The following is a 27,376-nucleotide window of genomic DNA, read 5'->3' on the forward strand; positions in this document are numbered from 1 at the left end:
TTTATCCTGAGGCAGGAGGTGCGCCTTGTCCAGTTGAATGAGGGAGGCCAAGGGAGCTATCAGAAAGGTCCAGGGCCGTAAGATAGAGTCTCCTCCTCATCTCTGCTGCCATCCTCCAAGGACTGGGCAGGGAGGGGCCCTGGTTTCAAGAGACCCTGACATGTGGCTCCAATTCCTGATTGCTGCTTGCCAGCTGCTATGGTTCAATAAATGTCTGGAGCTGGACACATAAAGTCCTGGGATTTTTCTGGCTCATGTTTTACTATCCAACAGGACTTGTGGATGATGCTGATATCATGGTTTAAGAAGCCAGTTATGATATCTATGGTTAGACACAGTGAGGTGTTGCGGTGGATAGAGTGCTGGGCCTGAAGTCAAAAAGACGAGTCTTTCTGAGTTCAAATCCAGCCTCAGATATTTACTAGATGTGTGACTGTGGGGCACTGAACTCTGTTTGCCTCAGTTCCTTATTTGTAAAATGGGCTGGAGAAGGAAATGGCAAACCACTCTAGTATCTTTGCCAAGCCCAAATGAGGTCAAAAAGAGATGGACATGACTGAAAATGACTAAATAACAAAAATGAGTTTAAGTGACAAGCCTAACTCTGCCTAAAATTCTGTTGATTTAAGCTTATGCCTAGATTCTCAACTATTAGAATGACACACACACACACACACACATTCTACAACCTGGTGTATTAGATAACCAGCAGGGTTTGGAGTTAGGATGAACTGGGTTCCTTCTGGCTTTTGATACTTACTAGTGGCAGCCGGTGGCAAAATGGCTAGAGTTTTGGACCTGGAGACATGAACACCTGAGTTCAAATCTAGCCTCAGACATTCACTAGCTGTGACCCTGTACAAGATACTTAACCTCTGCTTCAATCTGTAAAATGGGAATAATAGTAACACCTACCTCCCAGGGTATGTAGGAGGGTAAAATGAGATATTTGTAAAGTCCTTTGTGAACTTTAAATGTATACACACATACATATACATATATGTATATTCTTAGCTATTAATGGGGTGATGGCTGAACAAATTACAGTACATCATTAAAATATTATTATTCCATAAAAAATGAGGAAAGTGATGATTTCAGAGCAGTATAAGAAGACATTTTTAAATTGATGTTGTCAAGTGAACAGAAGTAGAACAATTTATACAATAACAACAATACTATCAAATCAAACAGCTTTGAAAGTTATAAGAACTCTGATAAAGCAATGACCACCCCTGATTTCTTCAGTCAGAGGAGTGATAGATGGATTCAAGATACAAAATGAGACAGTCCTCTTTTTTTTAATATGGTTGATGTAGGAGTCTGTTTTGTGAAAAGCATATTTGTTGCAAGCATTTGTTTTTTGTTTTGCAAGCTTTTTTTGCTTTTGTTTTGGGTTTGGTTTACCTTTTCATTGATGGAGGAGTCCAGGTTGTTGTTCAGTCATTTCAGTTGTGTTCAACTCTTCATGACCCCATTTGGGGTTTTCTTGGCAAAGATGTAGTTTGTCATTTTCTTCTGTAGCTCATTTTACTGAAGAAGAAACTGAGGCAAACAGGGTTTAAGTGACTTGCCCAGAGTCACACAGCTAGTAAGCATCAGAGACTGGATATGAACTCCAGGCCCAGAGCTCTATTCACTGGGCCACCTAGCTGCCCTTGGGGGGCCAAGAAGGAGAAAAAATTAACTATTTATTCAGTGAAAAATTTTTAACATAAAAATGCAAGTTTCTCTGAATCCCATTGTGCCTATCACAAGGGAGGTGCTTAATAAATGTTTATTGACTGACTGACTGAAGCAGAGGCCCGTGACCCAAGGCCTTACTCCTTCTATGGAACTCTGGCATGGGCGGGACCTTTCTTCCCGGGCTCAAAACACATGTTACTGGGCGGGGCCACAGCACCCTGGGGGCGGGGCTTATGTTGCCCTCTTAGTGACCTGATAGGTCTGAGGGGCTTCCTTTAACACCATGGAAACCGTTGAATGGGCGGGGTCTCTTCCTTATATTGGCAAGTGGAAGGGAGTTTGTGGAAAAAGAGGCGATAAAGTCGGCTCCCGATTGGTTGGATCTTGCGGCTCTTGACCTCGGAAGCAGTTGGCGTTGGTACTCGGAGCAGGAGGCGGTTGCAAGGTTCCTGCGAGGCCCCTGCTTTTTCAGGCAGTGACAGGATGAGAGGCAGCAGGAAGCGCAAGTCTGGAGATGGGGCCGGGTCGCAGGTAGGCGCTGGGAAAAGCGGGGCCCGAGGGGAGCTCAGGGGCTCTGACGGAGCCATTTAAGGAGTGGTCCGTGTGGGAGGCTGCGGCCGGGTTGGGCGCGGGAGCCCCAGAGCTCTCCTCGCCACCCCCACCCCCATCTCCATCTCCATCTCCCCGCCCCGGACAAGGCCTGCGGAGCTGCCCGACCCCTGGCCAGGGGGTCTGGGGGTATATCCTGTCGCTGGATGAGTTTTCTTGGGGCAGATCACCTCCCCTCCCTTGGCCTCAGTTTCCTCAGCTTTAAGATGAGGATCCCTTACGTTAGGGATCTAAGCCTCCTTCAGGCTCTGGAATGTTAGTCATCGTATTCCCGCTAGGGGCGCCGTAGAACCTGGGCCCAGAGTCAGGAAGTGCTAAATTCAACTTCAGCCTCAGACACTTAGTAGATGTGTGACCCTGGGCGAGTCATTTCACCGCTCTTTGTCCCCGTTTCCTCAGCCGTAAAATGGGGACCAATAATAACACCTAACTCCCAGGGTTGTTATGAAAATCAAATGAGATAAAAATTATAGAGCGTTTAGCATAGTACAGCTATTATTATTCAAATCCTGCCTTAGACACTAGCGGTGTGACCCTGGTCAAGTCATTTAACCTCTGTATGCCTCAATTTCCTCAACTTTAAAATGGGGACAGTGATAGCAGCTCCCAGGTGGATAACTGGATTAACTCCCAGGGTTGTTGGGAATATCAAATGAGATAAAAATTGCTAAACTGCTTAGCACATTGCCTGGAGTCAAGAAGATCAGAATCCAAATCTGCCTCAGATACTTACTAGCTGCTGTGCAAGTTACTTAACTTCTATTTGTCTCGGTTTTCTCATCTGTAAAATGAGAATAATAGCATCTCTCTCCTAGGATTGTAAAGATCAAATGGGGTGATTATAAAGTGTTCCAGTGATTGGAGCTTAGTAAGAGCTGTATAAATGTTAGCTGTTATTATCGTTATTGTTGTTGTTGTTGTTATTCATATCGGTCCTCAGACACTTCCTAGCTTTGTGGCCCTGGGTGAGGCACTTCAAATCTGCCATCCACTTTTTGCACATCAACAAAATGAGGGATTTGTTTTCTTTGGCCTCACAAGGTCCCTTCTAGCCATAAATCGGCTGCTAGATGGTGCAATGAGATAGAAATTTGGGGTCCAAAAGAGCTAAGACGTTCTAATCCTGTCTCAGGCACTTCCTACCAGTATGACCCTGGGTAAGTTACTTTTTTTTTTTTAATCCCTTTTCCTCAATTTTCTCATCCATAAAGTAGGAATAATAACAGCATCGACCTTGCAGGGTTGTTGTGAGTTTCACATGAGACAATAATTGCAAAGTGCTTAGCTCAGTGCCTGGCACATATTTATTAAGTGTTGTATTATCATTAAGTCACTTAACTTCTCTGAACCTCAGTTTCCTTCTCTAAAATGAGAAGGGTAGATTAGAAGGCTTCCGAGCCCTAAACTTACAACCGTATAATTTTTGCCCTGAGTCCCCATTGAGTTTGCAAGGACAACTAAGGGAAGGATAAAAATTCATTTATTCAATAAACAAACATTTATTAGTTTGTTTTCAGGTCTCTCCAATCACACTCCACATGGCTGTCAAAAGTTTTCCAAAATCACTGATGTGGCCATGTCACTCCCCTGCTCAAAAAACACCAATTATTCATTGCCCCCAAGATAAAATACAGTTTGGTATTTAAAAAAAAACCCTTCACAACCTAGATTCACCTCATCTTTCCAGGCTTTTTACATAGTAGTTCCCATTACTTACACTATAGTATAGCTAAAACAGGTCTGCTTGTTATTTCATAGACACAGTATTTCATCTCCTGTCTCTGTCCTTTTTGCAGAAGTGAACTCCTATGCCCAGAGTATACTCCTACCTCACCTCCACCCTTTAGCATCTCTAGCCTCCTTCAAGCTCAGTTTAAGCTTCACCTCTTACATGAAGTCTTTTCTGATCTTCCCCCAGCTACTAGTGTCTCCGTATTTACTTTAGAGGTATTTTGTACTTATGTATAAGTGTGCCTGTTGCTTCTCCTAATAGAATGTGAACTTTTTTTGCATAGGGCCTTTTTTGGTCTTTGTGTCTTCAGTTCCTAGAACAACACCTAATACATCTTAAGTGCTTCATAAATACTTACTGACTAAATGCCTACTGTGCAAGGCATTGTGTGATAGGCTCTGGTGATACAATGACAAAAAAACTATACTTGCTCTCAAAGAGCTTGAGGGCTTCCTACTATGACATCTTAGAATTTAGACTCACAAACCCTTGGGGTTCTGAGATCATTTATACCTGACCAAGAATGAGTTCTACTTCATCCTCGACAAGAGTTCATCCACTCTTGATTGAAAAGTTCCCAATGGAAAAGTCCCTGGTGAGGGGAAATCCTCTGGAGACAACCCTTCAGAAAGTTTTTTCTTTTTTACTTTTGTTGAGTCCAAATATGCTTTCTCTAACTTCTTCCCTTTGGAAGAGAGATTGGCTCCAGAAGGCAGAGCTAGGAAGAGTGGATGGAAGTTGCAGTGAAGCAAATTTAGATTTAGTAGAAAGAAAAACTTCCTAATGTGGCTTTCTTCTCAACCTGTCTGCACAACCTTTGGTGCTATAGATCATTCTTTCTCCTTAATATTTGCTTCTCTAGGTTTTCGTGACACTGCTTTCTCCTGGTTCTCTTACCTGTCTGACCCCTCCTCAATCTCCTTTGCTGAATCTTCATCCAGGCCACTCCCCTAACTGTGAGTGTTCTTAAGGCTCTGTCCTGAGCCCTCTTTTCTCTACCAGCTATATTATTTCACTTGGTGATCTCATTAGCTTCTGTGGATTCAGTTATTATCTCTAGCAAACGATTCTCAGATCTAACCCCAGTCTTTCTTCTGACTTCTAATGTCATGTCTCCAACTGCCTATTGGACAGCTTGAATTGGCTGTCCCATAAACATCTCAAAACTCATCTTCTCTAGCATTAATGTTCAGTTGTGTTGTTGTTCTTTCGACCTATGTTGTTGTATGTTACTTTACTGTTATGTGCTAAGTATTAAGATTACAATGAAAGGAAAAAATAGCCCCTGCCCTCAAGGAGTTTACCTTCTAACGGGGAAGGGTTTGGTTACTTCATTTTGTGTAATTCATGTCTTTCCAGCAATTCATTATTTGTTACAGTTTCTTTTCTATGATTAGATTAGATAATGCATTTTTTAAAGCACTTAATATGTGTTTGGCAGTGTACTAAGAAGCACCAGAAATAAAAATACAATTAATTAATATATCCCATTATATTTATGTGCTGCAATTTGTTTAGCCATTCCCATCAATGGCCATCTACTTTGTTAATAATTCTTTGCACAAAATGTACTGCTGAAAATATTTTGGTGTATAGAAGGCCTTTCTCTTTATTTACTTCTTTGGGCCATTTGCCATCAGTGGAATATCTGGGTCATAAGGTATGGACATTTTAGTCACTATATTTATATATTTTCAAACTGCTTTCCAAAATGGCTGGACTAATTTATAGCTCCGCCAAAATACATTAGTATGCCCATCTTTCCACAACCCTGCTAACATTTAAAATTCACATCTTTTGCCATCTTTGCCAGTTTGCTGGGTGGGAAGTGAAACCTCAAGTTTGTTTTGATTTGCATTTCTCTTATCAGTGATTTGAACATTATTTTAAATGGTAGCTAATTCTTGTAATTTTTTTGAGAATTGTTTGACCTTAATCTTTGACCATTTATCTATTGGTGTTAAGCTCTTGGTATTGTATGTTTTTGTTAGTTGTCTATATATCTTGGATATCAGACCCTTATCTGAAAATTTTGATGCAAAGATTTTTCCCCCAGTTAATCACTTCCCTTTTTATCCTAGTTTCATTACTTTTGTTCATGCAAAAGATGTGAAGGGGTAGGTATGTGTGGTCTTTATTTGTAAAAGAAAACTATTACTGACACAATCCGGTATGGTTCTTTTATGGAAGATGTTATTAATCTTTTTTGTATCATGACCCCTTTGGCAGTCTAGCAGAACCTACAGATTCTCCTTAGAATAATATTTTTAAATGTATAAAATTAAATAGAAGTATAAAGGAAGCCAATTATATTGAGTTTCAATTATCACAATTTTTTTTTAAGTTCACAGATACTGGGTTAAGAAATCCTATTTTACAGTCTTTTCTGTCTTTCTTTCTCTCCTTCTACTTTCTTTCTTCCTCCCACCCTTCATTAATGCATATGTGCTAATCTCTGTACATATTTTTTTTTCCATAGGCACAGTACAGTAGCTAGGAGGTAGTTGTGAATGGCTACATCAGAAATAGTGCCAGAAAGGACCCAGAAGAAAAGCCTCTGCTGCCTCAGTGACTCATGTCATCCCTCTCTGCAGTTGCCCTGACCCATGATTAACATGAAATCTATTTACATAAAGCCCTTTTTAACACACTACAAAACTAAGCAAATCAGAGGGCCCCTCTCTTCTCTTTGCTTTTTTATTGCCTTTCTCTTTTCTTTTTCTTATTATTTCTATGTTACTGTTTTCTGTTATCTTAATAAAGTATATACCTTTCACAAATTGACTCCCCTTCTCTTTCATTCTCCACTAGCAGATACAGTCATTCCCTGCTCACTCCCATGCCCCCAAAAGGTTGAAATTTTCCTCTTAGAAAGTACACACCAAACCCTTTGTGTTTGCAAAGAAAATCAATCTAGTTTTGTCATATCCAGAAAAGGGATGGAAAACTTTGGTGTTTGGGGAAAGTTCTAATTATTGTCTGAGAATTCATCTAATTTTTATGCCAATTTGTAGCATAAAAAGTCAAAATACATGAAGAAGAAAGGGTCTACCCGGGCAGATGTCTCTGATGATCTTCGACAAGAAGTGGAAAATCTCTATAAGCTCTCAATGCCTGAAGATTTCTATCACTTTTGGAAGTTCTGTGAAGAACTTGATTCTGAAAAACCAGCTGGTAAGGAGCCTCAAAAGTCCTTCTTATATAGACACCACTAAGGGGAAATATAAACAAAATATATAAATGTGCTTAAAACTTTTGGTCAATTTGATATAGGTTAATGTTGATTTTTTTTTTTTTAATGATCATTGCAGGCAAAGGACTGATGAATATCTCTATACTGGAAAATAGTTTTCATCATGTAAGATAAGCTTCTGAAAACTTTGGTTGTGCTTTTTAAATTAAATTTTTATGTAAAGTATATATACTTCCCATTTGGACAGATTTTTATCTCTATGCCTGGAAAAGACATGGAGGTAAAAAAAAAAAAGACCAGCTTGACTAGAGCAGAAGTTTTAATATAGGGGAGCAGTGGAAGAGAAAGTTGGAGAGATAAGGTGGAGTCAGATGATGGATGTCCTTAGGAATTTGAACTGTATCCTGAAGGCAATGGAAAGTCATTGAAGACTTTTTGAAAAATGAAGTGACATGATAAAAACTGTGATTTAGGAAAATTAATCTGGCTGTATTCAGGATTAAGTGGAGGGAGATAAACTTTTGGTGGCTACAGAAAGTTCTTCATTTATGATGTTATGCTCTTTGAATAAAAACATTTTTCCATATAATATTCTGTAAACAGATATTTTCTTTGACTTACTTTGTTTACAATTTCTAGGAACTTTATAAAGACTCATCCAGACATGTTGCAGTATTTAACAGCTACATGAATGGATGCTGTACTTGTCACCTTCAAAATTGGAAAAATGTAGTTGCAGAAGGTAGATAAAACCTACCTTCAGTATTAGAATAGGCAAAGAAGAAACAAAGCTATCACTCTTTGCAGATAATATGATGATATACTTAAAGAATCCTAGAGAATCAAGTAAAAAACTACTTGAAATAATAAACAACTTTAACAAAGTTGCAGGTTATAAAATAAACCCATATACATCATCAACATTCTTATTTCTTACCAACAAAGCCCAAAAGCAAGAGATAGAAAGAGAAATTCCATTTAAAGTTACTGTAGACATTATAAAATATTTAGGAGTCTACCTTCTGAAACAAACCCAGGAACTATATGAACACAATTACAAAACACTTTTCACACAAATAAAGTCAGATCTAAATAATTGGAAAAACATCAGTTGCTCATGGGTAATATAATAAATTGACAATTTACTATAGTAAATATAGTAAAAATGACAATTCTACCTAAATTAATTTACTTATTCAGTGCCATACCAATAAAACTACCAAAAAATTATTTTTAGAGCTAGAAAAAATAATAACAGGATTCATTTGGAAGAAGAAAAGGTCCAGAATATCAAGGGAACTAATGAAAAGAAGTGCTTGGGAAAGTGGCCTAGCCATTCCAGATCTTAAATTGTATTATGAAGCAGCAGTCATCAAAATTACTTGATACTGGGGGCAGCTAGGTGGAGCAGTGGATAGAGCTCCAGCCTTGGAGTCAGGAGGCCCTAGGTTCAAATATGGCCTCAGACAGTTGACACTAGCTGTGTGACCTTGGGCAAGTCACTTAACCCCAATTGCCTCACCAAAAAGAAAAAAAACAAAACCTACTTGGTACTGGCTAAGAAATGGGAAAAGGACCCACATGTACAAAAATATTTATAGCAGCTCTTTCTGTGATGGCCAAGAATTGGAAATTGAGTGAACATGTTGTCGTATATGAATGTAATGGAGTACTATTGTGCTATGTGAAATGATAAGCAATTGAACTTCAGAAAAACCTGGAAAGACTTGTATGGACTGATGCTGAGTGAAATAAGCAGAACTAGGAGAACATTGTACACAGTAACAGCCATGTTGTTCGATGACTAACTTTGATAGACTTACTCTTCTCAGCAATGCAAGGATCTGAGACATCTCCAAAAGTCTCCTATGGAAAATGCTATTCACATCCAGACAAAGAACTATGGAGTTTGAATGCAGATCAAAGCATACTATTTGCTCTTTTTTTTCTTCTTCTTCTTCTGTTTTGTTTTGTTTCTTCTTTCTTGTGGTTCCTCCTATTGGTTCTAATTTTTCTTTACAATATGACTAATGTGAAAATATGTTTAATAGAAATGTAAAAAAATCATTTCTTTTATATGCCTTTCCTCAAAACAAAACAAAAAAAAAACCCTACCTTCAGAATTGTTGTGAGAATCAAATGAAATAATATTTGTAAAGTGCTTAGCTGAGTACATAATAGGCACTATATAAACATTTATTCCTCTTACCTTTCCATTTTACTTAATATGTATCATACATTTTTATGCTTTTTATTGGAACAGTAACTGGCTTGTATGCTTGCTTTCTGTTTTACATAAAATGTGACTAATATACACATGCATCAAGTATGTCCTTGATGCAGGTGTTGTTAGAGAACAGGCTGACTTTCACAAGCACTATTTTGTGATAGACAACCTTTACCATCATATAGTTGACTGAAAGAGAATATAAAATCATTCAGTGTTTATTGTTTGTTGTTTTGATTTGGTAGAACAAAATATTGTTTTAAAGGCTCACAACAAGATAGCTCCCATGAGTCATTTAAATTTATGCAAGATTCCTTGAAAAATATAATAGAACCACGTATGGCTTTCTGATCATTAATATCAGGTGAGGCACACACACACACACACACACACACACACACACACACAGAGAGACATTTTTGTTATAAAGATAGCAGATTTAGCACAAAGTCAGAGTTGAAGGGACCTCATAGATGGTGAGGTCCTCCAGCTACTTCTCATTACAGATTTCATTTCGTTGTTTGGCTCAGGCTCCATATTTTAAAACTTCTTGGACAAGGCATTCATAACTCAAGAGTTTGGCCTAACTACCGAGTGGATAAAGAATGCTTATTGTCTGGACTGTGGCATTCAATTAGATGAACAACACTTATCCTTCAGTATGTTTATCTTTAGAAACTGAAAATGGACAGTGAATTGGGCCCAGAATTAAGCAGGAGGAGGAGGAAAACAAGCTGGACTATGGGAAATTGCAATGCTCCTTTAGTGACCCCAACTTCTCCCTGAAAGACTTACCTTTTAATACTGCTATTCTATCAGTGATGTTGTATGACTGTGAGTCATACAACTGGAAAACTACAATTTGCAAAGATTGTTGGGCTGCAAGGAGAGACTCATCTACTGGGTGTTGAGCAGGCTGTAGCACATAACAAAGAACTTCAGAGAAGAATAAGAGTAAAGGATATCATCAAGAAATAACTGACCAAAAAAGGAACGTGGGCTGTGCAAGAGGTACACCCGCCTCTGCTCATTTATCCTAACAATATTAGGAGAATGTGACGAAGACCTGCAGCATTTTAGGTAGACCCCTTGGGGTGAACTTAATGGAGGGAAGGCATTATCAAGAGTACTACAGGATGGACAGGCATGGATGAATCCATTTATTGATGCCATCTGCGTCATTGGAAGGAGCAGCCACATTAATGGGATCACAAAGTCATTTGAACATATTTACCTTTTATTCTGACAAATATACTATGTTTTTAACTATCCCTTTGCTTGAAAGTCCTGGCAAATTAAAGAGTAATTTCTTTTATGGATCCCCAGCAAAGGGAAGCACTAATCTGTTTTTCTGTCCCAATTTCCTCTCCAAGGGTAAAGTTTAGGGAAAAGCTTGTGAATACTTAAGGGAACAAGGTGTAGCTACCTGCTGCCTTGGAATAAAGAACCATGGACAACATGACCTAGACTAAAGAGAGGGAGATGAATGTGTAATGTGGGTTCTGATCTGTAGTCTGCCCTCATCTTTAGGCAGGGAGGTTAGTGATAGAGAACCCATTGTCCAGATCTCTCAACTGAAGACAAGTTAGAGCTCCTACCCTACCCAAGCTGATTTTACTTTTGCCTGTCTCTCCATGACCACAATGACTGTAAATGGCTCATAAGGAGACATCATTATGCTTCACATACTCCCTTCACATCTCTGTTTTTTGAAAGTCTTCCCTTCAAAATTCAGCTCAAGCACTATCTTTCTTTCCTTATCTTTCCTAATCCCCTCAGCCTCTGATACCTCTCCCGAATTGCCTTTTATTTATTATGCATTTATTTTGTATATACTTACATTAATGTTGTCTCTTCCAATGGACTGCAAACTCCTGGAAGACAGAGACTGTTGTATTTTTGTCTATGGATCCTTGGCCCCTAAGAATATAGTAGACACTCACTAAATGCTTACTGGTTGAATAATAAAAATCATTCACATAGAGGCAGTGGCTGAAAGCCATAAGAGCAGATGAGTTTTCTAAGGGAGAAAGAGAGGACTGGGTTCTGAATTTGGAGGGAAAACTGACATAGAGTAGGTAGAAGACCCTCAAAGTAGAGGAGATGTGAGCAAAGTAGGAGGAAAACCAAAATTACAGCTATCCCAGAGTCCAAGGGGTTTCAGCAGTGAGAGTAGACAAAGGTATCATTTGTGACAAGATCAAGGAGAATGAACACTGAGGAAAAGACTGTTAAATGTAGCAGTTAGAGGTTACTGGTAGCCTTTAAGAGCAGTGCGGTAGGGGCAGCTAGGTGATGCAGTGGATAGAGCACCGGCCCTGGAGTTAGGAGGACCTGAGTTCAAATCTGGCCTCAGACACATAACACTTACTAGCTGTGTGACCCTGGGCAAGTCACTTAACCCAATTGCCTACCATCCCCCCACCCCCCCCAAAAAAAGAGCAGTGCAGTTTCAGTAGAATGGTGAGAGTGAAAGCTGGGTCACCAGAAGTTTGAATGGTAGAAAAGAAATTGAGGAGGTGGTTGTAAACAGCTCATCTTAGAGGCTAGCTCAGTGCCCTGCACAAAACAGTTCTTTGATAAACGTCTGAATTGAATTGACAATCTTCATATGCTACTGGAAAGATCTGTTTCATGTTGAAAACTGTCATTTTTGTAAGATTATTACTTAGAAATACACAATTGAATAGAAAGTATTGTTAATACTGCTTTCCTGCCAGAAACTGGTTTTCCCTTTGTGTACTTAATTTCATTTACAGATGCCCTGTTAACAAGCCTTGGACTCCAACTTGTTGGTCCTTTTGATATCCTTTCTGGAAAACACAAAGTGGAAAACAAATCAACAGACCTAAATTTTAACCTTCACTGGAGGTTTTACTATGATCCTCCTGAGTTCCAGACCATTGTTAGTGGAGATGACAAAACTCAGTATCACATGGGGTATTTTAGGTAAGAAACTTGATTTTCCCCCTTCTCAGAAAGCAACTAGTATGTCTTTACCATTTGTCAGTAGATGTACACGTGACTAACCCAAGGTCTTTCCCAACAATAGAATTCTATGATTCAGTGAATGACACATTGTCTTTAGCTTGGTGGACATCTAAAAGTAATGAGTTTGGTCTCTTGGCTATTTTTCTTGCCTTAGCCACTGCAACTCCTCTCTAAGATAGGTGAACTCTTGCAATGTTCTCTGCATTTGTGTTTTCTTCTGGGGAACTATGAGAATCCTCAATGAATTACCAAAAATACAGGGGAGCTATAAAATGGGACCATAAGAAATATGCTGGAAACCTCACTTCCTTTTTTTCCATCTATGCCACCCATGTGTTAACAGAAGCCTTGGTAAGAGAAAAAACTTTCTTATCCAGGTTGGGTGAAAGTAAGTTTTTGTATCTAGCCAAAAGGGAAGCAGTGTTGATTTGGAGAAAATTCTATCAACCTCAGCCAGTTAGAACCGCTACCATTTAACCAAAAGACCAGGTAGGACAATAGATTCAAGAGGATTAATTGTTGAGGGAAGGTAGAAGAAATATATACCCACAGCCTTGATGTCCTTTTCTATTTTAACTCCTTTTGTCCCATAATCCTTTTGTGGGATAGAGATGAATAAAACATTGCTCTTTCTATAGGCTCTGTTCTTAGAAGCTGACAAGTAGGTTTTAGTCCAGTTTTAGGCTTGTTCTTAAGTCCTGTTCTTAGAAGAACCAAGTTGTTAACATTTTGCTTCCTGAAATGTTACTAGTCATTAAGATATGACCATATTCAGTAAAGCAGATACTGAGACACGATTGAGTAAAATGTTGGCACCTAGCAGCTTGTTCCATGTCCTTTTAAGGGAAGTTTACAGACATGAATTGACAGCTCTAGCAGCTGAATTCCCATTGCAAGAAATATTATGGACATCTCAATATTTTTGTGTTTAACAGAGACTCACCTGATGAACTTCCTGTATGTGTTGGCGTAAATGAGGCAAAGATAAATTGTACAATTGTTCAAAATGGAGACAATGTATTTGCTGCAGTCAAGTAAGATTTAATACTTTTTTTTTCTATCTTAGTTCTGTGGTTCACAGTAATTTCATTTACTTTGAAGTATTGGGAAAAAAGATAGAAAATTTTAAAAAATCAATTTGTTCTTTTACTACCAGTAAAATATTTGATTGAAGGAAAACTGGGGTTTTCATTCCTTGTTGCCCCAATCACTGTATTAGAACAGAAATGCTAAATTTTCGATCTTGATATAATTTATGGACACTATTAAATATCCAAAGACAAACCTATCTGAAGTTACAGTATTAATAAGGCTAGAATAAAATAATTTTTTAATGTAAGATTTAATTTCTTTAAAATGTTATTCAGATGGTATATCTCATATCTCAGGATGGTATACTATACTTTGACTTAATATATCTCAGGATGGTATCCTATACTTTGACTTAATTTAGTGATAACAATACTTTAATCAAAATTTCTCAAGGATGTTGCAATTTAAGATATTTTAGTTACATAGAGGGAAAGAAAAATTTGATGCACTGAAAGTAATATGCTGTCTGACATTTTATCACTATCTTAGCTTTATTTTTTTAATTACATTTTTTTCAAGTAACAGGCATTTATTTTCTCTCCACCTTGCAACTGGGAGAAAAAGAGAAAAACAAAACCTTTTAACAGATTCCCACATTGGTTATTTTGAAAAATATGTGTCTCATTTTGTATATTTAGTCTGTCGCCTCATCATTAGTACTCTGGAATCATGATTGGCCTTTGCTTTGATCAGAATTCTTAAGTCTTTGAAAGTTGTTCATTGTTACAATGTTATTATAGTATAAATTATTCTCTTGACTGTTCATTTTACTCTGCATCAATTCCTACAAGTCTTTCAGGTTTCTCTGAAACTGTCCCTTTCTTCATTTCTTGTTAGCCTTATATTACCTTCATATGTGGTAATTTGTTCAGCCGTTCCTCAATTGACGGGCACCCTTTAGTTTCCAGTTCTTTCCTACCATAAAAACCATGAAATGTGCATATGGGACCTTGTCTTTATTTGTTCTCTTTGGGATTTAGGCCCAGTAATTGTGTCTCTGGGTCAAAGTGATACATAATTTAATAACTGATTGGACATAGTTCCACATTGGTTTCCAGAATAGTTGGACCAATTCACAGCTTCAGCATTGCATTTCAATGTGCCTTTTTTCATGAAGCCCTTCCAGCATTTGTCATTTTATGTTTTTGTCAACTTTCCTAATCTGAGGGCTATACAGTGAAACTTAGTTGCTTCCATTTGTATTTCTCTATTAGTGGTTTGGAGCATTTGTTCATACTGCTGTTGATAGCTTGTATTTCTTCCCTTGAGAATTCCGTCTTCATATCCCTTGACTGTTTATCAGTTTGTAAATGGTTCACCTAGGAGCAGCTAGATGGTGTAATGGATGGCACACTGGGCCTGGGATCAGGATTCCTTTTCCAGCTCATTTTTCAGGTGAGGAAACTGAGGCAAACAGGGTTAAATGATTTGCCCAGAGTCACATGGTAAGTGTTGGGGGCCAGATTTGAAGTCAGGAAGAAGTCTTCTTGACTTCAGGCCTGGCACTCTATCCATTGTGCCACTTAGCTGCCCCTTTTTTAAAAGTAAAATTTTTAAAGAACTAGTAAAGGATAGAGAAAAGAGACAAGGATAAAACAGTTAGCTAGCAAGTCCTGTGAAGAAAGACTAATGAATTATTGGGAACATTTAGCCTTAAAAACTGTATCTGTGAGGGTGGTATTGGTCAGTTGTTCATATATGACTGAACAGAAAGTTCAGGCTTGGAATTTTGTCTCCTTTCTCTTCCTCATCCTCCATATTTAGCCAGTTGTTAGGCCTTGTCGATTCTGTCTGTCCAGCCTCTAGTCCAGTTCCTCATCATCTCTCACCTGGACTATCACCATAGCCTCTTGTTGATCTGTCTGCTCTCTCAAATCCATCCTTTAATATTTGCCAAATTGATATTCCTGAAATGGAGATCTAACCATGTTATTCTCTTCAGTCCCCTCCTTCTCCACTTCACATTCCCCCTCTCCACCATCCAACCCATATTCCCCACCAACCTTTCAATGGCTTCTTATCATCTCTAGGGCTAAAAAAATAAAAAATCCTCAGCCTAGTATCTAAAACTCATCCTTTTCTAGCTTTCACATTATTCTTCCATTATTTCTAGTTAAAAGACTGGTTAGCTTTTCCTTTTGCACAGCATTCTTCTCTCTTCTGCACCTTTTCATAGGGAATCCCTCATATATGGACTCTTTCCTCACCTTCTTTTCTTAGAATCCCTTCCTTCTTCTAAGACATACCTTAGGTTCCACTGCCTTTATGAGGCTTTTCCCAATTTCCCTCATTCTCCAAGTTTGTTAGTATGATCTCCTTGTTCAGATTACTTAGTATTATTTTGTATGTAATTTATATTTAATTGTGTACATGTTATTTCTCCCCACCTTGGTCTTGTCTTTGTATCTGTGGTGTCTTATACTTAGTAGGTGCTTAATGAATATTTATTGAATCAAATGTTTGTCAGTAATCACCCTGTTTATTCTCTAATATACATAGTGTGAATATATTATATTCCTCCTTTTAAACTGTCACTATACTATACTTTGGAGTGAACTTAGTAGCAGAAATATTTCCTGTAAACATCTAACAGTTTTTTTATGACTTGGAATATTAATGAAATCTTCCCCTTCTGTTTCAGATTATTTTTGGTGAAAAAAATTCAGGAGGAAACAGATAAAAAGAAAACTGATCTTTTACAGAGCATAAATGAAAAACTAACAGAAGCAGCCAGAAAGCTGGGTTATTCCTTGGAACAAAAAAGCATGAGCATGAAACAGAGAGATAAAAAAGTATGGATTAAATCTGTTCAACCAATCCCTGTGTAGAAACTTTTTTGCTTTCTTCTCACACCAATACTTTCCTTCCCTATCCCTAACCTAAACAAAGCTGGATACTGTTATCCAAACAGTAGCTTTGGGGCTTCCTGATCACCTCATTGACCAGGAAGAAACACTGAAGAGTGAATGGTTCTGTTGGGTTGTTAAATGTGCTCTGTCTGCAGCCTTACCTCAGAAGGTAGATGCTTATCTGTTGCACTGATAATGATTTTGCTACCATCAGAACAAATACCAACCAGTTTTTACTTCTCGTTTTCTAATTTTTTTTTATCCAATTAACATTTTGTGAAGGCAAGGGAAAACTTTTTTTGGTTTGGTTTTTTTTTTTTTACTTTCTACTAATGGATTCTTCTTTATTTTTAAGATGAACTGTGGTTCAAGTGACATTTTGGGGATAGTTTTGTGCAGTTGAATGTTTTACTACTGACTTAAGTAATGGAGTTCTTTACCATTTGCATAAGCCATTAGTTCCATTTTGAAGAATGATGCTGAAGCAATTCTTTCTCCTGTGTAACCATAAACTATCTTACCTCCTTTTCCCTTAACATTAATGGCAGCATATTTCCTTTCAGTAGTTTTCTAATGAATGCTATGTAAGCATCTCTTTTGTAAGTAGCTGATATTGCTGTGATGTGGCTCCCTTTGTTGTTTTGTTAGTAAACTCATTCTCATATTTAACAGAGAAGTTAGCTATAGGCAGCCAGAAAGATTCTGCTATTTTGGAGAAAATATAAGGCATTATTACGGAAAAGGTTCTTATCAGGGTGAGTGTATTCATACTGTTTTGGAATATGAGGGTATCTTATTTAGTCTCTTACCACAATGAATAGATAGCTTATTTGTAGAGTCCAGGCAAGGTAAAATACTTCATTCTTAAGTAAGTTGTATATGACTGTACCTCCTTAATCCCCTGAAACAATCTAATTCTACTTCAGTCTGTCCTAACATTTCATCTGCAAGGATGGTGCTTAGATAGCAGTGGTATGTAGCTGCTGCTGCCCTGATGAGAAAAGATGTGTCAACTTTCTATTTTATCTTCAGACTTTTTTTTTCTGACATACTCTTTTTCATAAGGTTTCCTGCAATCAAAATTGTTTTAGAATCAATAGTGATGGGACTTGATCTTGTTTAGCACCATGGCGAATCCCAGTATGATTTATCATAACTTCTGGTCTTACTGCTATCTCTTTTTCTTAGCATCATCATAATAATGAAGAGAGAGTGTGTAAGTGTAAATCTGGCTAAAGATGGTACTTGAGGTAATAGTCATAAACAGGAAAAGTTGTTAGCAGATTCATTGATTGATGTCAAATTGACATGAAATTCACTGTAGTCATTCATTCCAATTGAGGAAGCTTAGTTTATTTTAGTATTTATTGACTGCTAAGAAGAAGATAATAAGCACACACTACCTAAATTGGTGAATTTTCTCTCGACTTTGAGAACAGGACATCTTGGTACAGTTAAAAGAGAACTGGTATTTCAACCTTCCCATTAACTATATGACCTTGGGTGAATTGAGAATTTAGTTTCTTCATTTGTTAAATGAGGGGGTTGGACTAGATGAACTCTCATGGTCTTGTCTAGCAGTACTGTTTTATTTATTAGCAGAAACCCAGAATAATATCTTTCTTTGACAAAGATTTTATGTAAACAAATTATTTCCAGACATTAGTGAAATTAACATATAGCAAAAATACGTGGACATACTAATCGACCTTTCTGCTCTGGCTTCATAGAAGATGGCTCACCTACTACTTTCCAGTCACTCTTTATGCTTCTGGGAAGATAAATATTTCACTTTCTTCCAGATACACTTCTGAGTTGATCTGAGAGAAACAAAGGCTTAGATAAAATAATTTACTTCCCCCTCAGGAATATTTTCCTTCCATAACTTTTTAGTGGCCCAGGGAGACTGAATCTCATAAAGTCCCACGAGTCTTTTTTAAGTTTTTAAAAATTTTATCTAAATCACAGCTATAATGATATTACTAGCCTGCTATCTTGGTTCAAATTTGGGGTAGGAACATAAGCAATTAACTATTGCAGGTAACTACATGTATATTTTTTTCCCTTTGGGTGATAGTTTATTCAGTCAATTGTAAGCATTAAGCATCTGAGTGCTAAGTATTTGGGGTTCATTATAAGCTTAGACAAAAGTATTTTTAAGTTTAGACAAAAATAGTCTTATATTGGAATTTAGGGATACTTGAGGAAATAGCAGGATATTTTTATCATTAGAAAGTGTATGATTGGTTCTTACCTATACCTACTCTTTAATTTGGATTATAGCAATTTATACTCTAAAAGCATATATTATTATTTGGAAAATGACATTTATTTTGCAACAAGCCAATGATAATATTGTAGCAATGTATATGATACTTTAAAAGATTGTAGCCTTAAAGTATGTTTGTTCAAACTAGTAATAGAAAACTCAGACAAGTTTGGAGAAATTTCAAGAGAGGGATAGCAACTTTGGAAAAGTTTGGGGATTTGATGGTGACCCTTGAGGAGATGGAGTAGTATGGGAAGACTTAAGGAATCAGTATAGAAAAGTTATTAGATAGTGAAGTAATAGAGTAAGTCAAGGGAGTTGGGGTGGGGGGGGCGAAATAAGTAGGAAGAAAGTGTTCTATGGATGGGTTATACCTTGAAAGTCCTCTTCCTTCTCTCTCCACCCCTAATCTAGTTAAAATATTACTTTGGTCATGCCCTTCCACCTGGTACCTCTATATGATTAATACCTTGTGAGTTGTACATTTGCATCAAAAAAGAATTTGAGACAACACTTTCTGTCTCTGAAAATTTTAGTGGATTTTTTTTTAGTAAGAAGTAAAAAAATCTTAATTGATTTTTCTTGGACTTCTGTTAAGAGAAATTTAAAGTAGTTGAAGCAGATGATTTAAAGAATAACTGTATCAGAATAGTGCCCTGGGAGTTATAGATAGGGAGAATAGGCTAAGGAATGAACCAAACTGCGTTCTTGGAGAAGTTGTAGCTAATCAAATAAAACAGGAATATTATGGGCTAGAATGGTATATTTTAAAATGTTGAAATACTTAGTAATTGAGATATTTTATCTTCCTAAGTCTTCCCATTTTGGCAATTTGAGAACTTGAATTTTCGAAATAAAAATAGTTTCTTGTTACTTGGCCCTTCTCTCCCTCTCCTTTTTCCCTTCCCTCTCCCTCCCCCCTTTCCCTCCCACCCTTCCTTCCCTTCCTTTTTCTTTTTTCTTATTTCTTCTTTCAGATATAAGTTTATAATGATATCACTTGGAAGAAAAATATTTAGACCCTGGTGGTTTTAGAGATGTACTCTTTTCCCTTCCAGAGACAGTTTGTTGGTGTTAGGACAAGGCATGATACAGATTTGTGTGCCAGTGTGTTGATTAAAAAACTAGTTGCTTTACTGTATTGTAATTCACACAGTTGATATTTAACTAGCTTTGTATGGAGGAAATTATTACATATAATCCTTTCGCCCAAGGGTCTTATTTTCCTGAAGTCATGGTCATACATGGTCAGAAATATTTGAGTTCTTTCTCTCAGGGTTAAATTAAGTACCTTTTTTCTCTCTCTTTGTGTTAGGTAGTGACGAAGACTTTTCACAGTGCAGGCCTGGTTGTCCCGATAGATAAAAATGATGTTGGATACAGAGACCTCCCTGAAACAGATGGTAATGTAAGAGAGAGAGAGAGAGTGTATGTGTGTGTGTTGTGTATTGTGTATTGTTTAAATGCTTTAATTTGTAAAGTTTGGGAATTTGCCAGGAAATAGGATTATTAGTGTGGAGCACTCCTTTCATCTAGGGAGATCCCAAGTGAAAAGTCTAGAAGGAAGGAGGAAACAAACATATATTAAATGCCTACTATGTGCCAGGCACTGTGATAAGTGCTTGATAAGTACTGCATAGGTATCTCTTTTGATCCTCAAAACAACTCTGGGAGGTAGGCACTATTATCATCCCCTTTTTACAGTTGAGAAAACTGAGGCAGGCAGAGGTTAAGTAACTTGTCCAGGATTACACAACTAGCAAGTGCCCAAGGCTGGATTTGAACTCCAGTCTAAGTAAATGTTTAAGTTATTTTTTCCTTCTTGGTCCCCCCCTGATTTTTCATTATTTGTCTATAGCAGTGATTTCATACAGAAAAACAATGATTTTGACAGGTGTGAAACATTGTTGGTCATTTAGAAAAGATCTGATTTTATCCTTGTGGCCTAATATCTCCCTGGCAACAACACACACGGTACCCCGTTCTTTCTGGTTTCCTTTAGATTTCTGTTCCCATCAGAACTAGAACCCTGATTCCTTCCAACAGGTACCTTTTAGCAGCCCTACCTTTAGATCTTCAATGAATACAGGGTGGTAATTAGGAGATAATGTTGAATTTTTCTAAAATATAAAGACTAAACATGTCTTTATATCTGGGAAAGTATGTCTAGAACATTTGGAAGCTTGAGGTAGGATTGTGTGTCAGACTGTGTGCTCTTCTAGTATCCCGGTAGTCTTCTTGCTGTCCTGAACAACAATCAATTCATGCTCCTCCTCAGTCCTCAGCAGAGTCATGGTATGGAAATCACAACAGTTTGTGTGAATTTATTATGAGAGTAACAGTGAATGAATAATAAAAGAAGTTTAAGTTAGTCCTGTTTATTTTTTTCAGCTTCCATTGTGGGCCTGGAAATGTTCAGCTGCTTAAGTAATGAAATGGTGCTTTAGAATGTAGCAGACTTTTAAAAATAAAATTGAAAGGAAACTCTATAACTTTGATAAAAAAACTGTTCAGTATGTTCCAAAATAGTGCTAAAATTGAAATTATGTGACACGTTGATATAGGGGAAAGCATAGAGTTCTTAGAGTCTTAGAGTTCTGGGTCTAACTTCTGCTGCTCATTCTGTTATTTTGAACAAGCTCACAGTCTCTGAGCCAGAAGCTTCTCCTTGTACTGTCTACTTCATGAGGTTGTATGGTTTGTAAATTGTAAAGTGTCATAATAGATATCTGTCATTACTTCAGTCCTTTTAGAACTTGGTTAAAAAACAATTATTCCATTAATTAAGTAGGAAATGAAATATCATATGGTCTCCACATAGTCCCAGGGAAAATGGATCTATCTGCCTGTGACCTTCCAAAGATGTGGAAGGTGAAGAGAATGCTTGGCCAAGAGCCTTATTTATGAGGAATTGCCTCATAGTTTTAGAAAAAGTTTCAGATTCATTTAAATGTCTCCTTGTTTTATACATGAGAAAAGGACACAAAAATTACACTTACATAGAGGTGTATAATCTATAATACCATGTGAAGTAGTTCGCCGTTTGTTATTACCCCCTGAGGAAACTGAAGGGACTTGCTTATAATCACACAGACAGTAAGATCCAGTGGCTTTCAATCCATATTCTTCCACTAAACCATGAAGGTTGTCTGATACTTTAAGGAAGCAGTAGGAATAAAGATAAGGAAACAGAACCTTTTTAGATATCCAGAGAGGGAAAAAAAAAAGAGCTCTTCTGGTAAAATCCATATAACAACAAATTGAAGATTCTCAGGTCAGGTAGCCAATCCTCATGCTCTTTTCTCCCTCCCACATCACATGGTAGTTCACCAGTTTTGGGAGTGTTCAATCCAGAGTGACCTGGGTTTAAGGCTTGGTCTTTGTGAAAGAAATCTAGTCAATAAAACCCAAGTAAACTAGGTAGCTTTCGGCCATCAAAAATTACCATCCTTTGGGCAGAACACCTTCGGGTAAGGGGAGAGGAGAAGAGAAGACAAGCTGAGTTGCCCAACTGGAACTGGCCAGCTGGGTCCATTCAGGCAGCTTAGAATACTCACAGGTTACGGTTTGTCCTTCATTCTGGAAGGAGGACCATGCCATGAGGCAGATGATGACATGACTTGAAATTGACTTTGATTTGAGAGGGAGGACTGTGCAAAGTCACCAGCCTCAATAGGTCCCTGCCAAAGTGTCATGGTCTTCTTCAAGAACGAAGGACAAGGGACAGTTAGGTGGCGCAATGGATAGAGCTCCGGCCTTGGAGTCAGGAGGACCTCAGTTCAAATTTGGCCTTAGACACATAACACTCACTAGCTCTGTGACCTGGGCAAGTCACTTAACCCCATTGCCTCATCAAAAAAAAAGTGAGAACAAAGGACAAACCAAAAGGGAGTGTTCAGTTTCATTCTTATTTTTTAACCTATGAGATATTTTTTTCTCTTTCAGTATGTGACTGAGTTCTTAGGTGTTGTGTAGTTACAACGTATATAGAATCTTTTTTTTTCCTCTAATATATTTTTCACTTAGTGGGTAGTTTCAGAAACCTTTTCAGAAACACACCAAATAGTAGGATCATAGACTTAAGAGATGGAAGATATCTCTAGAGGTTATCTGGTCTAGTGCCTTCACTTTAAAGATGAGGAAATGAATGCCCTACTGAGAGTTTCAGTGTAGTCAAAGTTCAAACCCAGGTCTACTGACTCCAAATTCAGAACCCTTTCCCCTATACCACAAAAGAAGACCAGAGTAGGAATCAAGAAATCTCGATTTTAGTCTTCAATCTGCTGCTAGTTTGCGTAACTTTAGGCCGGTTGTTTAATACCTCTATAACTTCCCCATCTGTAAAATGAAGTGGCTGTGCTAGTCCCTTTCAGCTCTCTCATTTGACTTCCTCAGTTCTTCATCTTCAGGAATGGATCTTTTTTTTTCTTATGTTGGAGAACACCTTTTTCATTAAAGGCTTTACTGCTAAAACAAGAGTACAGAAAAAGTACACAGGCAGCTTTTTTTCAGTTCAGCCCTTTCTATGGGTCTAACATAGCTAGGTGGCCCAGTAAATAGAGTGCTAGAAAGACTCCTCTTTCTGAGTTCCAGTCTGGCCTCAAGACATTTATTAGGTATGTGACCCTGGACAAGTCACTTAACCTTGTTTGCCTCAAGAAAATAGCACTCCAGTATCTTTGACAAGAAAATCCCAAATGGGTTCATGAAAAGTCAGACACGACTAAACACAACGTGGCTAAAATGTCCCCTTCAGTTAATTGTTTCTCTTGAATAGAGGGTTTTCTTCTCTGATAACTTTCTCTCCTGCTATTATGAAGTAGCCTATGAAAACTTTTACTACTGAAACCAAACCCAGTGAAATGTACTTAAAATAAAAGGGATATACTTTGTCATGTTCTCATCAGAATCCAAAGTGAAAACAATGTTAGTTTGAACAGGAAGACTAAAAAATTGACATTCAAGATTATGTCATTACAAATAAAATACTAGAGGTTCTGTGGGTCTTTTTGCTGCTGAGATGTTTCATATAAAAATTTGTAACCTAAGAATATTAGTTTGATACAACAGCTAGCTGAACTAATATGGCCCTACATTTATACTGACCTAATTTTCAGGACTAAAGGATTGTGTTTATGTGTGACCAAAGCAAAAAGACAGGCAACACTGCATAGAAATACTGAAATTTTAGCAAATGTTCTGTTGATCTTCTGATCATATATATATATGTGTATGTGTGTGTCTGCGTATATGTATATATACATAAATATACATCTCTTAATAAAGAGCATTTTATGCTAATCTCCTAAACTGTGTACGTAGAAAAAAATTTTTTTCCAAGTATTTGACTTGAAAATGAGTGCTTATGAATATTTAACAGAACTCATGATGTACTTTAACAATGTATTATGAAAAGCTAAATTATAAATATATATGCCATTGTAACTATGTAAAAAGAAGTTAGACTCATGTATAATGAAAATAGAGAATTTTTTATGGCCTTTTATGAGGGAAGTTTAGAAGTTAATAAACACATTTTCCACTTTAAAAAAAAATTGTAACCTACCCATTAATCACATTGAAAAATTGCAATCTTATTTAAATGTGGTCTCATTTCAGCTAATCTTAAGATAATTTGCAAAATGATTGTTGAGGCTTCAAGCGATGAGCAAAGAATGAAAGCATTTGCCCCCATTCAGGAAATGGTGACTTTTGTTCAATTTGCTAATGATGAATGTGACTATGGAATGGGACTCGAGCTAGGAATTGACCTTTTTTGCTATGGCTCCCAGGTGAGTACTACATCAATACTGTATCAGTTTCTTTATGCATATGTATTTCAGGGTAGTGTGGCAATTCAGGTCGTACTTTAAGCAGTATTTATATTATTTGAAATTCATTTGTATGCTAGCAAATGCATTGCAGATTTGAGTAATTAGTGTGGTGTTAATATAAAATATTTTGCCTCCAAGTTAATTTTCCCATAAAATGAATTTCCAGAAATTTAGGACACTTACTAAAGTTTGTGACCTTTATATGCTTTTCATTAGCATGTTAGCTTGTGTTTGCTATTCACTTCACTGAGAATTTTAAGTCTTTACTTAAAATTGTAAAAGATTTCTTTATAAAGAAATCTACCAAGACAGGTGCAAACTCTGTGACCCAGTAGTTAAGTATTAGGGAATTTCTAGAGGGGAAATGATATTTAACCCAGAGTCACATAGGGAGTGAAGCATTGTGGTGTAAATGGATAAAACCGTAAGCTTGCAATCAACAAGGACCTATATTCAAATTCCAGCTGTGTAAGACAGGCAGGGCAAGTCACTGAGTCTCCTGGGATTCAGTGACCTCTATGAAGTCCCTTTCAGCCTAAATCTATCAGTGAAAGGTGGTACTTGTACTCAGTTCTTCCTGACCTAGAGTCCATTCTATCCTTCATGGCATGTTGCCTTATTAAAACTGTCATGTTTGAAATATGAAGTAAAAGGAAAGGAATTAGGAAAAAAATATCCTTTATATTGAATCACAATTCAGTTGATCACAATCAAGGAAATGCTGCTGGGCTTTATCTCTGGTTATACTCTTGTTGGGGGAAATAAAAGGAGACGCCAAGAGCCTCTTACAGATCCCTTGGATAGCAGAGCCAGGGAGGTTTTGCTGCATTAGGATGTATGTTAGGATTATAGATTGTAGATTAGGATCTGTATTAAGATGACAACTGAAATGTCATTCAGTCTTGTTGCCTTGTGTTGTGTTCTGGACTCTTTAAAAATCTTTTGTTTACATCTGCTTTGCATTAAGCATTAAAAGCAAGCTTTATTAAATTAAAAATTAAATTAATTTAAATTAATAAAAATTAAATTTGAAATTAAAATACAAATTAAAATTTTTTTTAAAAATCACGTTTTTAAATGTTTTCAGTTTACATCATATAGTAGTCTCAGTGCTTTATGCATTAGAATTCATTGTTTTCATAAATACATTTAATTAAAACTTTTTCATATACTTTTTGTCTTTTTTAGAAATACTTTTTTATTACATTTTGAGTTCCAAGTTGTCTCCCTCCCTCTTTCCCAAGTCCACATTAGAGAAGGCCAACTCCTTTGTAGTTGATCTAAATGACCGTATTATTCAGAATAGCATAGTCATTCATTACTCTTCAAGTAGTATTGCCATTACTGTATACAATGTTCTTTTAGTTCTGCTTGTTTCACTCTGCCTTATTTCATACTAGTCTTTTCATGTTTTTATAAAACCAACCTGCTTTTTAATTTTCTCTTTTCAAAATCTAAGGGAAAACAATTTGTATTACCATGGCTTTGGTTTTGTTTAAATAGTGGTGCCAAACTCCACTAAAAATGGTATTTTATGTGTTGTGTTTTTTTTTAGTTCAACATTCCCAGTTACATTTTAGTCTGGTTCTAGCTATACTCAGGAGTTTTGCAGGCAGCAAGTTTGATGCTTTTGGCTAAATTTTCTTCACTATAGTGTTAAAACATTCTGGTATAAAAATCCTACTTGACATATAAAATTATGGTTTTTCCATTTCCCGTTTTCACTTACACTGATGAACAAAGTTGCTTAGCTTCTCTCTCTATCTTATACTTAAACCAAATGTCAATGGATTTGTAATAGACTTAAGAGCAAGAAAGCTTAGTTCAGTAGATAACATTTTCAACTGCTATAGACGCGCCTGTGTTATCTTTGGATAAGTTTTTTATGTTTTAATTTCCAGTATTTTCACAAGGTTATTGGTCAGCTTCTACCTCTTGCCTATAAGCTGTTGAAGAGGAATTTGTTTGCAGAGATCATTGAAGCTCATTTGGCCAACAGAAGCAAAGAAAATGTAGATCAACTTGCAACATGAATGGGAAATGGTATAAAAGTGTTTGTTTTAAAATGTTAAATGTTAGATCAACTTGCAACATGAAGGGGGGAAAAAGATGGTACACAAAGCAATGTTTTAAAATGTTAAATGTTTGATAATGTTTGGAGCACTAAACTATTAAATAGTTTTGGTTTTTCTTTTTTGAAAGAATTTGAAAACTGATTAAATAAAGCTTATAAAATTAAGCCAAATTTTTTTTTTTTTAATATGTGAATAGTAAAAGACTATCAACCAGTGTAAAGCTTTCAAAAGCTGGGGTGGACCCACACTTACCCTTCAGAGAATGAAAATTTCTGAACAAGAACTCCTCTAACATTTCCTCCTCCCTGCCCCACTCCGCCTTCCCCAGAAAAAAAAAAGGGGGGGGTCAGCCAAACTACTCGAAGGGCTATGGCTTGAGGGAAACCCACTGCCTTCTTGAGACAGCCAATGTACTTCTGAATAGCACTGATTGTTAGGAGGCTCATGTTGAACAAAAATCTGACCTCTACGGCTAAGTAGAACAAAACTAATCCCTGTTTTGCATGGCACCCCTTCTAATTTTTGAGGTTGACTGTCATCCCCTCCCTGCTCTTCCCCCCTCTTTAAGCTAGAATCCTCAATTCCTCAAATGTTATTCATTTGGTTTGAGTTTTAAGCTCCCAACTCATTTTTGCTGTTACCATAGGCAAGTCAGAAACTTCCCCAAGACTTTTCCATCTGTGAAATTAGGAGAATGCTAGTTATACTGCCTACCTCAATGTTAAATAATGCTTGGAAGATTTATGGTTATATGTGTGGTACTTCACCAATGCAGATTATAACTAATACAATTAGTAGTTAAATTGCTTTTATAACTTG

The 27,376-nt window shown here is 37.0% G+C and overlaps 1 protein-coding gene across 1 annotated transcript; it reads left to right on the forward strand.

Annotated features, from left to right (window-relative positions):
* Positions 1 to 2,046: 2,046 nt before the first annotated feature.
* On the forward strand, positions 2,047 to 26,727 carry LOC114024315 (histone PARylation factor 1). Its single transcript, XM_027837312.1, has 8 exons — positions 2,047 to 2,217; positions 7,042 to 7,201; positions 12,207 to 12,396; positions 13,374 to 13,472; positions 16,172 to 16,322; positions 19,964 to 20,051; positions 24,268 to 24,440; positions 26,384 to 26,727. Exons 1-8 carry the CDS (start codon positions 2,170 to 2,172, stop codon positions 26,513 to 26,515), a joined length of 1,041 nt encoding a protein of 346 aa, XP_027693113.1. The 5' UTR covers positions 2,047 to 2,169; the 3' UTR covers positions 26,516 to 26,727.
* Positions 26,728 to 27,376: the final 649 nt, after the last annotated feature.

The sequence above is a fragment of the Vombatus ursinus genome, unplaced genomic scaffold (assembly GCF_900497805.2).
Source record: "Vombatus ursinus unplaced genomic scaffold, bare-nosed wombat genome assembly UNPS02014821.1, whole genome shotgun sequence".
Taxonomy (NCBI): domain Eukaryota; kingdom Metazoa; phylum Chordata; class Mammalia; order Diprotodontia; family Vombatidae; genus Vombatus; species Vombatus ursinus.

Excerpts from the sequence above, each read along its gene's own strand:
- LOC114024315 (XM_027837312.1), top strand. The coding sequence starts at position 2,170 with ATGAGAGGCAGCAGGAAGCGCAAGTCTGGAGATGGGGCCGGGTCGCAG. Across the intron at positions 16,323-19,963 it reads TGAAACAGAGAGATAAAAAA|GTAGTGACGAAGACTTTTCA; the intron begins GTATGGATTAAA and ends TCTTTGTGTTAG. Across the intron at positions 20,052-24,267 it reads AGACCTCCCTGAAACAGATG|CTAATCTTAAGATAATTTGC; the intron begins GTAATGTAAGAG and ends GTCTCATTTCAG.